At 30.7% G+C, this 17373-nt stretch overlaps 1 protein-coding gene across 1 annotated transcript in view; it reads left to right on the top strand.

Moving 5' to 3' along the window:
* UTRN (utrophin) overlaps positions 1-17373 on the top strand; it is a 533723-nt gene that overhangs the window by 135762 nt on the left and 380588 nt on the right. The window contains 6 exon segments of the mRNA XM_074309622.1: positions 4231-4344; positions 5710-5865; positions 9195-9365; positions 11307-11486; positions 15642-15776; positions 16837-16986. Of these exon segments, the coding sequence (XP_074165723.1) occupies positions 4231-4344; positions 5710-5865; positions 9195-9365; positions 11307-11486; positions 15642-15776; positions 16837-16986 (906 nt within the window).

Here is a 17373-nt window from a genome sequence, read left to right as displayed (position 1 = left end):
TAATGTGAAGAATTCACAGTGGCCATTCTCTTTGGGGAATAGGTTTAGGGGAATAGGTTACAGATAAAATGAAGGCTATAATAGACAGTAGGAATGGTTCAATATGAAACAGAGTGGGAGAGTATATAAAAGACAAGTTCCTGGAAGGACTTAGCACTCTAAAAAAGTTAGTTAGTTATGAGGAGTTGAATTGTGATAAGTTGAGAAGCATAGTGGATTTAGGAGAAATACCATGTGACATGAGGGAAGGAGAAAGACACCACAAAGCAGAGTGATGTGGCAGGGTGACCCAAAAGAATTTAGCTGTCATGGGATGGCCCATAAGTAGATTTTATAGGGAAAATTTAACCTCCAGGACATGATTGGGATTTCTGACAGGATGTGGCAAGGTGAGACTTCTTGAGATCCTTAAAGAGGATAGGTTTGACATAACTTGGATTTCTGACTAGATGACACACCCTCCCAAAATTAATGGAGCTAAATTGATCTCTATCAGTGCCTTTTCCCTGCTTGCCTGAGGGATCAATTTAGTTTCTCTCTGCCCAACATACCATTCAGGATCTTACCAGTTTTAGCTACAGTATTTTTTTTAAAAAATACACATCCGTGTATTTTTGTTTAAATCATTTATATTTATATATACATATTAATCCCTTTTCCTTGGCTAATCTATTGTCTATTATAACAAAGATTAAAACAAAAGAGAAAAAACATGTAGTTGAGCAAAGTCACTCCACACAGTAATTGTATGTGATGCTATATGTGGTGTTCCACCTCCTTAATACCCTACCTCTGTAAAGATGGGATGGAGGTACATTTTTTTTTTTTTTTTGAAGATCATAATTATCTGACCTTTAGGGTTTTTTGTTTGTTTGGTTGATTCTTTATATTTATATTGCTACAGTCATTTTAGGTAAGGCTTTTTTCTGATTCTTTTTTTCTCCACTATATATCAGTTAATATAGATTATTTCATACTTCTCTGAACTTTCTGTATTCATTGTTTTTTATGGCATAGTGATATTCCAGCTTATTTATATTTAACCATGTTTTTAGTCATTTCAGAGACATTATTATAATTGACATAAACAAGATTAATGGGTCTGCTAACTCAAAAAAGTTTAAAAACTGTTACTTAGCATGAATAATATGTTAGGAATCTTGACAATTTAAAAAATTTGATTAGTTGGCATGTATCACTGCTATCTCTATAGTAAAAAGCCTTTTTTAAGTTTATTTAAAATTATATGTTTGTAGTGTGTGTGTGTGTGTGTGTGTATAATTTCAATTGATCAGCATTTAGTTTCTTTCCTCTTGGTGGGGTAGGGAGTGATTCCTCCATTTTTATAAGAAAAACAAAACTATCTTAGAAATTTTAAAATAATCCATATTGATCACATCCAATAATTATGACTCAGTGTGCAATATTACATTATCATCTGGATTAAAATAGAGATGTAGGTAGCATTCTTCATTATTGGTACTCTAGATTCATGTCTGTTCTATCAGTTATTTAGTCATTAAAAGTTTTTGTCTTTTCAATGATGTCATACAGATTATTTTCCTAATCCTGTGTCTGAATACATACATGTCTACCTAGATTCTCTGAAATGATCGATTTTGTCATTTTATTTTTAATACAGTGTATTCTTATCACAATCATATCCCATAATGTGTTTATCTAATCTTCAGTTGATGGGTATTCCTTTAAGTTTCTAGTTTTTTCCTCTAACACTAAATCTGAAAGGTAATATCATTCTTGTTTCTCCAACATAAATCGATGGGTTAAAGTCAGTTTGGTTCTGAGCACATCTTGATTTAAAACAGCATTGATAATGACACTTATATACATTAATGACCTAGAAGCAATTAGGTTGTACAGAAAATAAGACATTGGGCTGAGAGTCAGGATGATTGGAAGTGAAATTTGACTGCAACATTTATTAGCTTTTTAATCCTAGATAAATCATAGAATCTTTGTCTGCCTTAGTTTCCTCAGGCATTAAATAGTTATAATAATAGCAACTACCTTCCATGATTATGAGGATAACATGAAATAATATTTGTAAAGTGTTTAGCACAATTGTTGACACATTGTACTCAGTAGGCATTTAAAAAGTCCTTACTTCTCACATTTCCTTCCTTCTTATATAATTTCTTATGAAACTGTGACTTTATTCATCTTAAGTACCAAATTATTCTTTTTTTGTGTAATAATTTAATACTTTTTTTGGAGAGGACTAAAATAATTGGCCTAGATATGGTTTATATTTATGTGAATATTTTAAAAAATAATTAAGAAAACCTCCATAACAGTTATTTGGTTTTTTTCATGTTTCCTACTTAACTCCTTTTGTCTTTGAAAGCTACTCAGATTTGCTTTAATTTTGGATTCCCTTTAAAAGGACTGGCCAGCAGCATACTAAATATGAGATACTAGGTTTTACTTCTGGATTAAATAACAGATATGTTAGGGAGCAGTACAAAGTTTAGAAATACCACTTCTGTGTGACTCTGGAGGAATAATACTTTATGTTCTTCAGATTCATAGGCAGCCTGTTAGGGAACATGAGGAAACATGAAAATCTTCATGGTATTATTTCTAGCTATGCCTTAAATGTGATTGAATCTGTGAAACTGAAATCTACCTAGTCAAACCAAAAACAAAGAAAAACTTCACAACTGATAGCATTGTTTTCATCTGAAGATATATGTGTTTATATATATTTACTCCCTGTGTGATCATTGAAGGAATTTGTTTTACTTGACTATATGTTACAAGAAATTTGTTTCCTGTTCTTTTTTTTTTTTTTAATGGTATTTAGGAGTTGGAGAAAAAATACATTAAAATAGATGTGAAATATTGCATACATTTTCACGAGGTCATTTTATTATGCATTTTACTTGTTTTACTTTGTTTATAAGATGCCTCTTATAAAATGGTAATAATCTATAATTGTTTATAATGTAAAAACAGGACACATCAGTAATGCTTAAAATATAGATATGTAATTAATGAGCAGAGCTTAAGGAAAATACATTTCATAACAATGTAAAAACAATATTTTAAAGCATTAGATTTATCCAACAAAATAACAATTATTTTGTGACAAACTATCTGCCAATGGAAAATTAGAGTCAAAATATTGATCACATGTCAGAGATGGTATTGAAAGGATTTATGGTACTGTATTAGAGAGTGGGCTAATTGCTTCAGGGTCTTCCGTATGTGTGTGTGTGTGTGTGTGTGTGTGTGTGTGTGTGTGTGTGTGTGTGTGTGTGTAGATTTTTATAGATTAGGTTGTTAATTATGTAAATTTAAATTCCAGGAACATATTCTAGAGGGGAGTTGGGGTAATTATTTTTAAAGATGCTGAGACTTGAAATATCAAATTTAAATTTAAATTCAAAATCTTGCTTCTTATCTGTTTGATTATTTTACTTTTCTGAGAGAAGCTACTCCTATTGGGAGTATCTTAGAGTATTTATTAACTTTAAATTTATGTTCATATACTTTGATATGTACTTGTTCTCTTCTTTATCAGAATGTAAGCTCCTTGAGAGGAGAGATTGCTTTTGTCTTTGTTCTTGTATCCTAAGTGCCTAGCACAGTGTCTGATATGTTTTATGTATTTGTTGACTGATTTATTAACAAATTGATATTTTTATTTTTGCTAACCTTGGAGTGGCTTATTCAGTGCCAACCACCAAAAAAAGGTGCCAAGCGGTATTTATTATTATATGCATTCATTATTTATTTCATCCCTTGGTGTGGATAATTTGTGGAAAAAAAGGTAAAAATATTTTTACAATAATTTGCCTCAAATAGCAGCATGAAAAAAAAAATTAACTGCCATTAACCAAGGTTGCTATATTAAAAAAAAAAAAAGGCCTGAGACGTTCATAAATTTTATAAGTACATAATAGCTTACACTTATAATATATATTTTTAATAACATAGCTTTTAATTTTACTGATAAGTTCAGCTGATAGTATGTCATTTGGGGAATAAAATACATTATTTTTGTAACTATTTGGACATGAAAAGAGCTTGTTTGTGAATGAAGAAAATAATTTTGCTGTGGATAATTTGCAAAAGGAAGCAAGAATAGATGGAAATGATACTATTAAAGTTGTCTAAAATTTATCTATTCAATAGCAATTGGTCATGAGATAGATGTAGGAGTTTGTTTAACACTGATATCCCCTTTCCTTATTGTGTTTGATTTAGGCTGATTCTAAAGTCATTGAGAAGTGGATGGAAGGGGTGAAAGATTTTTTGATGAAAGAACAGATCATCCAAGGAGATTCTGAAGGGCTTCAGAGACAGCTTGATCAATGCAATGTGAGTTTTGTTGATCTTCGGAGCCTCATATAATAATGTTTTGTTTTATCTTCCTTACGATTTGCTTCTAATGTATGGGATGATGAACCATAGGTAAAGTATTTTGCCTTGTTAAATTATCTTGGCTTTATAGTTTAAAAAAGACTTGGGCAATTTTCACATTAATTATAACATTTGTGTTTGAGGAATGCTTTGACATTTTGCATAGAGAATTAGATTTCAAATAAGAATTACTTAGTTTTAAGTCCTCTCCGTGATCCATACTATCTGTATGACTTCTCACTTATCCTTCATTGTTTCAAACAACTCTCTTAAGAATATAGATTGCAGATGTGTGGAATGTGTGGAAGTTTTCAAACCAATTTTTCTCTGTCCTAATGAAATTATGAATTCGAATCACCTTCATCAAATATGAGGAATATTGTATTTTGAAAGCACTTTTAAAGACATATCTAAATTTTGTTTTAGATTTTGTAATTATAGTAACAGTTTATAAGAATTATAGCTTGAAGGGAGTTTATAGGTCATTTTATGCAACCTTTTCATGTTATATATGAGGAAGTTTATTTTGGCTTTTTAGATGGACTTGGAATCCTAAACTTGGAGTGGGAAAGAATTGAGATTGAATCTTGTCTCAGACAATTACCAGGTTTGGGACTGTGGCAAATTGCTTAAATTCTCTTTTTCTTCAGTTTTCACCTCTGTAAAATGGGAAAATGGGAAATAGGAAGCACCTACTTCACTGGTTTATGGAGATGACCAAATTATAATTAAAAGTAAAAGATACTTTGCAAGCCATAAGTCACTTTTATCATAATGAAACTAACTTTTTCTTTTGATATTTCATAGCATATTAATTGGACTTTTTGTAAGACATTTTCAATTTAAATTTATAATAATAACATATAAATGTGAATATTTTCTTAAATTACTATATACTGTTTAATCATTTTGCTTCACAATTCTCTGGTAAGGGAGAATTATTTACATTCCATTTAGGCAGCTATAGTTCCATTAGTACTGTATGTCACCAATAAATCCATAGTCTGGGAAGACAAGAGTGTGTTTAGTCCCTATCCAGTGGTGTGATTATGAGGAATTTCTCATTAGGAAATGTCCTCCAAAAATATAGTCCTATGGTTTTTAAAAAAAAGTGTTAAAAATTTTGTCATTTATTGAAATAATTGTGCCTACTAAATAAGGGACAGAATTTTAAAGAACACTCTTAATATTTAACAAATTAGGAATGAATTGACAATAAAAAGACAAGCCTATTTGTAGTCTGTGTAGCCTTTCAAATTCTTATTGAAGTTCCTTTACTTTTGATTTTATTTTCATAAACAAGTGTTTTTCTTGTATTCATAGGCATTTGTTAATGAAATGGAAACAATTGATTCATCCCTCAAAGAAATGAAGGAAATAGAGTCTGTTCTAAGAAGCCATCCAGTTGCTGGAGTTAAAACTTGGATGCAGGGTATGCTTGTGGACTATCAGACACAGTGGGAGAAACTAAGCAAGCAAGTAAGTTTTGTAATCATAATTGTACAGTCTTACTTAGCAATTGACAGGATTTTAGCATGCTTCATTGTTTTTAACATTTTTTATTTTTTCAGTCAATAAATATTTATTATCCCTTTTTTCTTCTTTCCCATTCTCTCCTCTCCTGTTTTGTGGAATTCTGGGTCACTGTTGCATTTATTAGAGTTATTATTACTATATAAATTGCTTTTTGGTTAATGAGAATTGTGTGAAGCAATGAAGTGTGAGTGATAGGTCATCATTTAGATCGTATAGATCATGGAAAGGATTTAAAACTAGGTAATTCTGATTTGAAGTCTAATTCTCTATAAAAAATGCCAAGGCATCCCTCAAACACTGCATTAGTTCTTCCTGCCCCCCCAATAGTTTTTTGTTTTTCCAAATACATTTGAAAATAGGTTTTAACATTCATTTTTGAAAGATGCTGTTTTCCAAATTTTTCTTCCTCCTGTCCTTACTTCCCCTTCTTGCCAAAAGCAAGCATTATGATATGAGTTAAATTTGTGTGATCCTTTTAAACATATTTCCATATTTGTCATGTTGTGCAAGAAAAATCAGACTGAAAGGGGAAAAACCAGGAGAAAGTAATTTCACCTTTTTAAAAATTGTTTTCCTATGCTTCGATCTACATTCAGTCTCCATACTTCTCTCTGTAGATGTGGATGGAATTTTCTATCTTAACTCTATCAGAATTTCTGCATTAGTTCTTATCAATGTCCCCAGTTTTCTGAAAAATATTATTTTTTTTGTCATTTCTTATGGCCCCATTTATAGCATAATGTATTTTGCCCTTCTTCAGTCTCTGAACAACTTTGTGGTTCCAGATGTATAACATCGCAAATGTTATTATTAAATTTTTTTTTTATAAATGAGTCCTCTTTTTAAAAAATTGCTTTGGAAATTGTATTTCCAATCCAATATTTCTTTACATTTTAAACTTTCACTTCCTTCCCTTCCTTCCTCCAAATTTCAATCACCTTGCTTCTAATTCCTTTCTTATGATAAAGTAACATAGTCAAGGTAAGTAAACTCACACATTGATTTTCTTTACAAAGGTGAGTTTTCTTCTGTACTTTCAGTCTATATTTTTATATAATCAAAATTATCAGTTTTATCTTTTATGATCATCTCTGTCTCTTGTGTGGTAATAGATTCTTTGCTTATTGTTGTCAAAAGTATCACTTTCTTTTATCATTTGATTTATGCTGTGACTTTTTATTTCTAAATAAATATCCTTTTAGGGCTTATTGTGATTTGTGATGTAGGAGGGAGTTGTAAACCTAAGTTTACTTTTCCCACAGTTTTTGTTTAATAGTTAATTCTTACTCAAGTAGTTAGTATCCTTGTGTTTTACTGCGTTTTATTGGATTGTTTCTTGATTTTGCCTACTTAATCAATCTATTCCATTGCTAAATCTGTCTGTCTTTTAACCAATATCGTTATCTTGATGATTATTAATTTGCTGTAAAATCTGAGATCAACACTACTAGAACCTTTTTTTTCCTACTTTTTAATCAAAATTTGTCTTTGGATACTTGATGTTTTCTTTTTTCAGAAGATTTTTTTTTTCTTTCTATTTCTTTAAAGTAATCCTGGGTAGTTTAAATGGTATGACACCATATAAATAAATTAATTTAGATAGTATCATTATACTTTATTGGCTCATCTTAATTATGAACAATATCTTACAAAGTATTTATCATTTATCTTTTTTAATTTTAAAAGTGAAGATTAGTAAAGAGTATTTTCTGGTTGAAGTCATAATTCCTACTTTATATATGACTTTTAGATATTTTTTGCTTCTGTAGTTACTTTTAATGTATAATTTTTTTCTGTTTCTTCTAGCTTTTTTCATGTTATTCTGAAAATTTGATTTTTTTTTTAGGTTGCATTTTCTCTTTTGAACCTTATGATTTCTCTTCTGATTGACTTTTAAAATTTGATTCTCAAGTCTATGTACTCACCTTTACCTATTACTTTGATGTTTTGCTGATACTTCAAACTGAAAAGGTCTCAGATTCATCATCTCTTCCATTAAATCTATCTTTCATTCTAATATAATTTTTTAAGTTGATGACAATACCATGCCATTTATGTGCTCTCCTGTCATCTTTTATTTATCCATTTATCTTATTCGTCATCTTCACATGTGTAGTCATTTGCAAAAACATCATAATCTGCCTAATGAAAAATACAAACAAAGCCCCCAAACTTTCCTTTCCTTTTCATTTCTGCTTTTGTTATCTTAATTCACTTTTGTTATCTTAATTTATTATTTTTATGCTGGACTGTTATAATATACTTCTAAACTATTGTTCTTTCATCAAACTATTCTCCTTTGTAATGTGTGAATATTTGCCAAAGTGATCTTTGTAATGAACAAATATCCTCATATTAAAATCTCCTAAAAATAAAACGTCTTTTTCCTTATTCTATACCTTAACAATTAGGAACACACATCTGCACACGCATGTACATGCAATTTCTCATTACCTTTTGAAGGCTTATCTTTCTTTCATAGCCTATCTCAGGTGCTATTTCTTCTGTAATTTTTTTCCCTCTATTCTACTAGTTAAGAATTGTCTCATCCTTGTTCCTCTCTGGCCCCTCAATTTCTTCTTTATTACATACTTAATCATTTTGTAAGTTGTAATATAGTTAATTGTGTCTTACCATCCCTAGTATCTAGGACAAAGTAAGTACTTACATATTTGTTTCCGTGAAGTGAATTCTTACCACGTTGTGTTTTCCAAAGGACTTTGGACAAAATCAGACATTCATGTTTGTGTTTCTTAATTTTATACTATTTAAATTGTTGTCTGGAAAAGGGAGAGAAATTGGGATAAGTAATAATTTAGATATATTTCATTTTGTTCATTTCCCATTCTACATCAAGCATTCCAGCAAATTCCTAACATAAAAAAATACAGTTAAAAAAATCAATAATACTTGAACATTCTATCTAAATTATACCCAATCACCAAAAAAAAAAAAAAAAAAAAAAAAATGGCAGGAGGAGAAAGGTTGTTCAAGCTATCCCCACTTTTCCCAATTATCTTCAGGACATTTTTCAGTGTCTAATAGTTTACTACAGTATTAGAGTTGTTAGTTGCCAATACAGGAATTTTATCACTAGGTTCTTTCCTTTGGGAATATAACGCCTTGTGTTATATTCTTGAAGAAATTATATTTTGTCATTGCTACAGAATAGTGAATAGTCTGTGCATGTTTTATGGTGTGATTTTTAATGCAACGTTTCAAGATAATTTTTAAAAATTACAAAAAATCTTTTTGTAACAACTTTCTCCTAGATTGCTATTCAGAAAAATAAGTTATCTGAAAGTCAGGAAAAAGCTATGAATCTGAAGAAAGATTTGGCTGAGATGCAGGAATGGATGACTCAGGCCGAAGAAGAGTATTTAGAAAAGGATTTTGAATACAAATCACCAGAAGAACTAGAGAGTGCTGTTGAAGAAATGAAGGTAGGAATATAATAATATGAAAATTGGAATTCGGCCACTTTTTTCAGTTTTGGGGATGAGCATAACTTGTTTCTGGGAACAAGAGTTTGTGTTCTAGAATCCAGCTCTAATCTTTAGTCTCATGGATCTTTCTTTTTTTTTCTTTATAACTGAAACAACTTGCCTTTTCTGTTTGTTTTCATTCCTTTTTTTTTTTTTTCCCCCAAATGCCTGGGACCCCTCAGGCTAGTTAGTTTAATTGATAGACTCTGTGTCATTTGGTAAGGCAAGAGAACCTATGAACACTATTTTGACATCGAGAAAGCCTCCAGTATTTATTTCCCTCAAGTTTGTATTATGTAAATTGTTCAGTGCACTTTAAAAAAATACTCTGGGCAAGATGCCCAGCTTTCAAGTATTGCTTCAGTTGTCCTTGAGTGTTTTAGCTGACACAGAAACTATGACTTTAAAGGGCATTTTGATACACTTGAGAACAAGTAGTGACTCTTTTTAGCCAAAATTTAATCTGCCTGAATGTACAAGGTGAAGAAAACGTCCACCCAGTACCTTTGCTGAAAATAGCATTGTCGGTAGAATTAGTTTTGTTGCTTAGAGTCTTAGCTTTTGTTGGAACAAGTACTTTGCTTATTGATATAAATGCCCTTGGGAAGCACTTACTTTTTATAAAAGGCATGTAAAGAATTTTGAATCATCAAGAATATCTGAAGTTAGCTTAAATTTTAAGAGGAGTCAACTCTAGCTTGATTCTGCTGGTTTACTGGCATTGTGCTGATAGCTTTTAAATTATTGAAATTAATTGTCCAGATGAGTGGACATAATTCATTTAATTTTCTTATTCCTTTTTATTTTTTTGGCACGTTTCTTTCCAATGAAACTGGGAAATTACAGTGAAGCTAGATTATAAAAAATTTCAAAAATGATATCATTTTTCAATATTCAGAGATGTCATGAGACATCTTTCTTTTCAGGATGGGGGCAAGAATTTAGGGTAAAGAGAGATAAGGGGGAAAAAGTATAACCTTTGACTTCCTCTTGTATCAGTTTTTTATTGTATGTCTTTTATAGTTTTGTGTGAAATGTTAGAAGTTCTCATCATGTATCATCAGTATTCAGATGCAAATAGAAAGAAGGAAATTATAAATCAGATATAATGATTTGAGGGATTATTTGGTATTTTTTACTATTTATGGAGTTAATGTTTTACATTAATGACAAAATTTTAAGTGAAGACCTTTTAATTGCATTTGGTTCTTTTCTTATCTTTAATGACAACATGGTCCAATGGAAAATTAGAAGATATGGGTCAATACTGACTGTGATTTTTAACCTTATGAACTTTATGACCTTCAGTTTCTTAGCTTAACTTTCCTTAAACATCAAACTATGGCATTGGATTAAATGAATGCTAAGGTGTTTCTGATAGCCTTTTAACATGACTTTGGTGGTCAGTACCTCTGCTGATAGTTTACTGTGATCCTTAGGGGACCAACTGATTGAAACGTACTTCTTGTCAAGAAAACTACATTCTGTCTATTTCAGAATACTAAATACTAAAAATTTAGTATTTACATTTCAAATGTTTTTAGGGAATGTTTTTGAAATTTAAAAGTCCATTGAATGAAGAAAAATGCTTTGGCAAAAACTCCTGCATTCTGTTATTATGTTATTGAGAAGAATGGATTGATATTCAGATTTATATTTATTCATCCTTGTAGGAGAACATATCCTTTGAATATCAGATTTTACAGTCCTTTATTTACTGTTTTTGTCTTTGTATTTTTTAAAAATGCCTTAAATGTAGTCAATTACGATAACTTTTAAATATTAATATTCTAATTAAAGTTTAGAAAGAAAATTTTAAAAAATTATAAAACAGTTGTGGAAAGGAGAAGTGGTTTTACCTATTTTTTCCCTCTTAATATTTAAACCTCTCTTTGCCAGAGAGCAAAAGAGGATGTGTTGCAGAAGGAGGTGCGAGTGAAGATTTTGAAAGACAGCATCAAGTTGTTAGCTGCAAAAGTGCCATCTGGTGGTGAAGAATTAACATCTGAGTTGAATGTTGTATTGGAAAACTATCAGCTTCTTTGTAATCGAATTCGTGGGAAATGCCATACATTAGAGGTTTGTTTCTTCTCTTTTTGTCTCCCCCTTTCATGAAAATGCACCTATAATTTGTAACCATTTATGCAAGTTTAGGAATGAAATTGTGTAATAGTTTACTTGTCTTTACTACCTATGTTTACTTTAATATCAATTCTTAGTGAATCTTTGATCATACTGATATGAATACTTGTTAGGTTCTTACTAAGTTATAGCACGTTACAAATACTGTTCCCAATTGTTGCATATTATTAGCCAGCTATTCCTCCTGAACCTTTGGGGCTATTCATGTCTTTCTGACATCTCTGTAGGAGGTAATCCCAGGATTCTCTTGGCATTGAGTGAATACCAATGAGTCATATAGGCTAGGTACCATTTTCTTCCACTTCCCTAAGTGTGGTTCAATCATTTTTCCAGTTTTGTATTTGTACATTTTTCTTTTTAAAAATTTTTATTTCTAAGTCTTATTTTTGATCCGACCTTCATTTTTTATTATATCCCTTCTCACCTTTTATTGAGTGAGTCACCCTTCCAATAAATAATACAAAAGAAAGAGGGAGGGTAATGTATTTCAGTGAAGCCAAGCAGCACATTGGGGAGGGGAGAAAAATAAAACAAAACCTATTTACAAGATAACTTTCTCAGATATTTAAAAGGAATATAGCAAGTCGTACATAATAGATTTTCAGTTTCATGTATAGTCTTCTTTTTTTTTTCTTATTATGCTCCCTTTTGGAAATAGTTATTTTTTTTTCCCATAAATTAAAAGTAAAATCAATAAAAACCACCAAGTTTCATATTTATAAAATATCACTTTATTTATGCCATTTTTCCTTTGGTAGCATCCAGTATTTCACTCATGTCTTTCCCTTTAACCTTCTGGGTGTTCTGCAATCTTATTTCTTCAGAAACTATTTTGCTTCTTGCTTTGCAGCTAGGTAATTCTAGTGCTAATTTAATTAATCCCCTGATGATGCAGAATCTCTAAAATGAAATCCATAATCACTCAGTAATTCTGCCTAATTCTTTATGTAATACAAACCAAATGGATCAAGACTCCTTGTTGTCTGCAGTTGGGTGGACAACACAAAGAGCTAGTTCATCAATTTTCATAGCTTTCCCAAATACTTCACCGATGGATTGGAATTGGAATTAAATTGGAGGAGAATGGGCTGGTTTTCTTCAGAGAAATTAGGGGAAATTTAATAATCCCAACCTTCTCTCTAAAACTCGTTTCATTTTTACACACATTGATAGGAGTTTTTTCATTGTGTTTATTTTTGTCTTCTATGATCTAATATTATGCCTAGTATATTATAGGCTCTTTATGGATTAATTGATTAGCACCAGTATTTTATATAACTTACCTAAAGGAAATTAGGTTAAACTAGTTGTCAAGTGCTTTGGATTCCAACCTAAATTCTACAAGTAACCATCCATATAACTATGGGTAAGTTTTTAGCTTTCTGACTTTAATAAGGCTTTTTCATTTGTAAAATTGAGTGTCTTGGATTAGATGTTTTTAAAATGAATGATGCATTATTTTTAAGGGATTCATTATTTTTACTCTAAATTATTAAACACAGTATGCTTTACTGTTGTTCTGAGACTGTTGTCCTTGGAACCAGAAGACAATTGGTTTTAAATCTTACTTCTCATCAGATTCTCTCTCAGACCATGTTCAAATTCCTTAAATCTCTGAGTCTCAGATTAATCACCTATAGAATGCAAGTAGGAAAACTTGTGCTGCCAGATAGAAAGTATATATAAGAAACTTTGAAATCTTTAATAATGGAGCATAATTGTCAACTATTATTTTTATAAATAGGAATCAATAAGAGGAATTAAAGAAAACATCCTTAAAACTAGATTATATAACAGTTAATAAACGCAACCACTTATCTCTCATATTTTTATATTTTAACTATGTAATGATGACATAAATTGTATCTGAATGATCATAGCTTTAAACTTTATGGTATTTAATTGTAATAGTCTTGTATTTTTATTCAGAATTTTGTCTTGAAGAAAATGTACTCTATTTCATTCTTTTGATTAAAAATTGTCATTAAGATTGCACAACACACCTTTATGATCAACACTAACATTTAATTCACTAAAATATTATTACTTAATACTTTAAATTAGGGAATGTCATCATCAAACAGTCATAGTGTTAGCTATATTTTACATGAAATTTTCTTTAAATAAAAAATACTCTTTGGTTAGAATTCAAAACCTAGATGGAATTTGTAAAGTGTAAGATAAATGTCTTAGTACGGAATGGAAGCTAAGCTTTCATGGGAAAATCAGAAATAGAGTTGGGAGCAAGAGGAGGAGTCCAATACAACTCTTTCCTCTCATTCTTATTCATAGAGAAGGAAAATTTAGAGATTTTTAGGAAGACAGACTAGCTATGTATCTTGAAGTTAAGATAAACTAGTCATAAAAGATTCCCAGAATTTAAGCAGTTGTCAAAGTGGCTTTTGGCCAAAAAAAAAAAAAAAAAAAAAATACCAAACCATAAAACATCACACCATTTCCAAGAAAAGTCAGATTTGTATTGGCTTCAGAAGTAAAAAACAGTAACAATAAAAGAAAGTGTGTTCTGTATGCAAGCAAAACATAATGATCTCAAATATACATGCCTTGAGAATTAAAGGGCTCCAGCAGGATATGACAGGTCAAAATTACTGGACACCATAACATAAGAAATGATATAAGAAAATTGCTTGTAGCTTTTGAACACAGAAAACAATGATTAAAAAAATACAGAGCTTGTCTTCCAAAGAAAATTCAAGGTTACAAACTCAAAGGCATTTAGTAGTTGTGTTTAAGAACTTATTTGGGAAATAACAAAATTCTGTAAGCAATGAGGAGAAAGATCTTCAATAAAAGAAAGAAAACTTAAATGAGTAATCCATATTCATCAAAAAAAAAGTAGTATGGTTTAAGAGTAATGTTTTATAAAAAGCAATGGAACTCATGATATAGCCCATGACTTACTCTACAAATAAGAACTTCATCATAAATGGAAAAAACAAAAAACAAAACAGAACCCAGACCTGAAGACATTATTTGCTTCTTGAATACCCCCAAATAATAGAAAGGTAAGAGGAATGAATGAATTGCAGTGGCCAATGACACTAAGAATAATAGTGAAATAAGAGAAACTCAAAAGACTTCTTTTTAAACGTAGTGAAGAAGAAGTGAAGTTTATATAAACAGCCAGAAGGAACTTCAATTGTATGTCTATTCAATTTTGGCCTTTTCACTGATGGAAGACTGTAAAAAATTGGGCAAGGGAAGGGGAAAGGGAGTAAAGGATATATAAATAATTGAAAAAAAAACAAAAAAATAAAGTTGGTAATAAAAAGCATCTTTTAAAAAATACTGCCTGGAAAAGACAAGAGGGAAGACCAGAAGCACAATTTAGTAGGATAGTTTTGAAAACTACAAGTTAAATGTTTTATATGTTTAGAAGTAAAAACAATTTGCATAGGCAGTGGCCTTCATTTTCATGGATAATTATCTTTTTCTGTTTTTCTTTATGTGTGCTATTGTCTAGTTTTTTATAAAATAATGTACCTAAAGAAAAATAAAGTTTCCTGCCTAATCTGTGCCTTCTGTTTTCCTCTAGAAGCAAAATTTCCTAACTTTTTTTGTTTTAGGACCCTTTTGGCTATCAGCTAAAAACCTATATTCTTTCTAGAAGGATGTTTTTAAATGTATAAAGTAGTGCAAAGCATAAACAAAGGAAATCAACTATATTGAAATACGATTATTTGAGTATATTTAAAAATATTTTAAAAATGTCCATTTCTTTTCTAATGATCGAAGATAAAATGACAGAGAAATATCTTATCAGCTTAATGATAGAGTAGTTTTTATTTAATAAATGCTTCCTTAGTTTTGAACAAAAATCTGCTGGTTATTTATGAATTCTTTTTTCTGTTTTCTTCTGATCTTCCTAAATTTTCATTACCTCTTGATCAGGTAATTAGATTACTTCTTAATTTTTTTTTTTCTGTATTGTAGTAGATCATGTTATAACTAATTCTTGGAACTATGCATGTTGAATGAAATTATTCTTGATTAAGCAGAACGTGTAGATATGTGGAGATATAATTATGTGTTCATTACTCTCCAGATTAAATTGATTTGTCCTCCTTTTAGGAAGTCTGGTCTTGCTGGATTGAACTACTTCATTATTTAGAACTGGAGACAACTTGGCTAAATACTTTGGAAGAAAGAGTACAAAGCACTGAATCCCTGCCTGAGAAAGCAGATGTTCTCAATGAAGCCCTTGAGGTACTTATTGAGCCTTTTTTTTTTTTTTTTTTTTTTTAAATGCGTAATAATTTCCTCTTGTCATTCTTAGAATCATCTTGGGCTAAAATAAAGAAGACAATTTCTTATAGGGTTATTTTGGTACTTGTAATTTTAATTAGCATAATAACCAGCTTTTATTATTGCTGAAGGATGTAGCAGTTTTTGCATGTGTGAAAAGAACTCTTGACCCCTTTATCATCTTGGGATTCCTGTGTGAAAGGCAGGTAGCAATTCATATAATCACATTTGACAGGTTGTGAATCAAAAGTCAAGAAATAGTCAAGAATTAACTCATTAAACGCTACCAACCTCCTGAGAAGCTAAAAAGTCTGGGATAAATTTCAGTTGTCTAAATGATTTTTACTTTTCCTTCTACAGTTTTTATTATTACTAATAGAACTATGAGAAACAGTATAGAATTGTAGTAAGACACCTGGTCTTATAGTCATGAAGACTTGGTTTCAAATCCTACTCATAATATCTGCTGACTGTATGATCCTCATCAGCCACTTGATTTCTCAATGCCCCCTTTAACTTTCTGATTCTAAGAATGGAAGAAAAGGTGCTGATCTATATTTATAAAGGAGGCTTTTCCTAGGAGTTCTCTGTACTGATGAAATTTAGTTTGCTTGGTCATAGTTGGGTGAGGTGGGGGATGGTATCTATTTATCTATTTATTTGTTTGTTTGTGTTATAAGCTGCAGCCAACCAATTAATTTTATTCTTTAAGTATTTGAGGATGGGGTTATCCATGCTATTGGCAAGACTGTATAGAGAGGAGAAAATTGTAATGCAGGCAATTAATGAAAATGATCTAAATTGGAATAGTGATGTGTGACAATGAGGAAGTCAGAGCTAAATTGAAGAGAACATCTCCAAATTGGTGGTAGTTTGTAAGACAGATTACCCATCAACAGTAAATTAAAATATGACAAAATGTAGTATAGTAACTGGAATGTATTAAGACTGAATTTTGTAACCCCAACATGAAATAACTCCTCAGATATTAAATTTTTTTGTTTTATTTTGTCCTATTTAGTCATTGGAGTCAGTTTTGCGCCATCCAGCAGATAATCGTACTCAGATCCGTGAGCTTGGTCAGACTTTAATTGACGGTGGTATTCTTGATGACATAATCAGTGAGAAGTTAGAGAACTTCAATAGCCGATATGAGGAATTAAGTCACTTGGTAAGTACTCACAAATGATGATTAATTGTTTTAATTTAAAGAAAGGGGGCGGGGGGGGGGTAGCTAGATTGCATAGTGGTTAGAACATGGGCTCTGAAGTCAACAGGACCTGGCTTCAGACAAATTTACCATGGAGTCTTGGACAAATCACTTAACCCCAATTGTTTTGAAAAAAGTGGGGCAAAAATTATAGTTTAAGGGAAGCATGATTAAGGAAAATAGAATTTTACTCTGTAGATAATGGTCAGGCTAAAGTCAAGCAAAATAATAAAGTAGACCTTACTTGTTTTGCATCAACAAAAATGTCTTTGATATTATTTTTAACCAGGAATTCTCTTTTTTAATTTGGAACTTTATAGTCTTTACTGGACAACATGCATTTTTATA

Source organism: Sminthopsis crassicaudata, chromosome 4, assembly GCF_048593235.1.
Source record: "Sminthopsis crassicaudata isolate SCR6 chromosome 4, ASM4859323v1, whole genome shotgun sequence".
NCBI lineage: Eukaryota > Metazoa > Chordata > Mammalia > Dasyuromorphia > Dasyuridae > Sminthopsis > Sminthopsis crassicaudata.
Note: the sequence above shows the minus strand (reverse complement) of the source record. Positions and strands in the feature narration are given on the sequence as shown.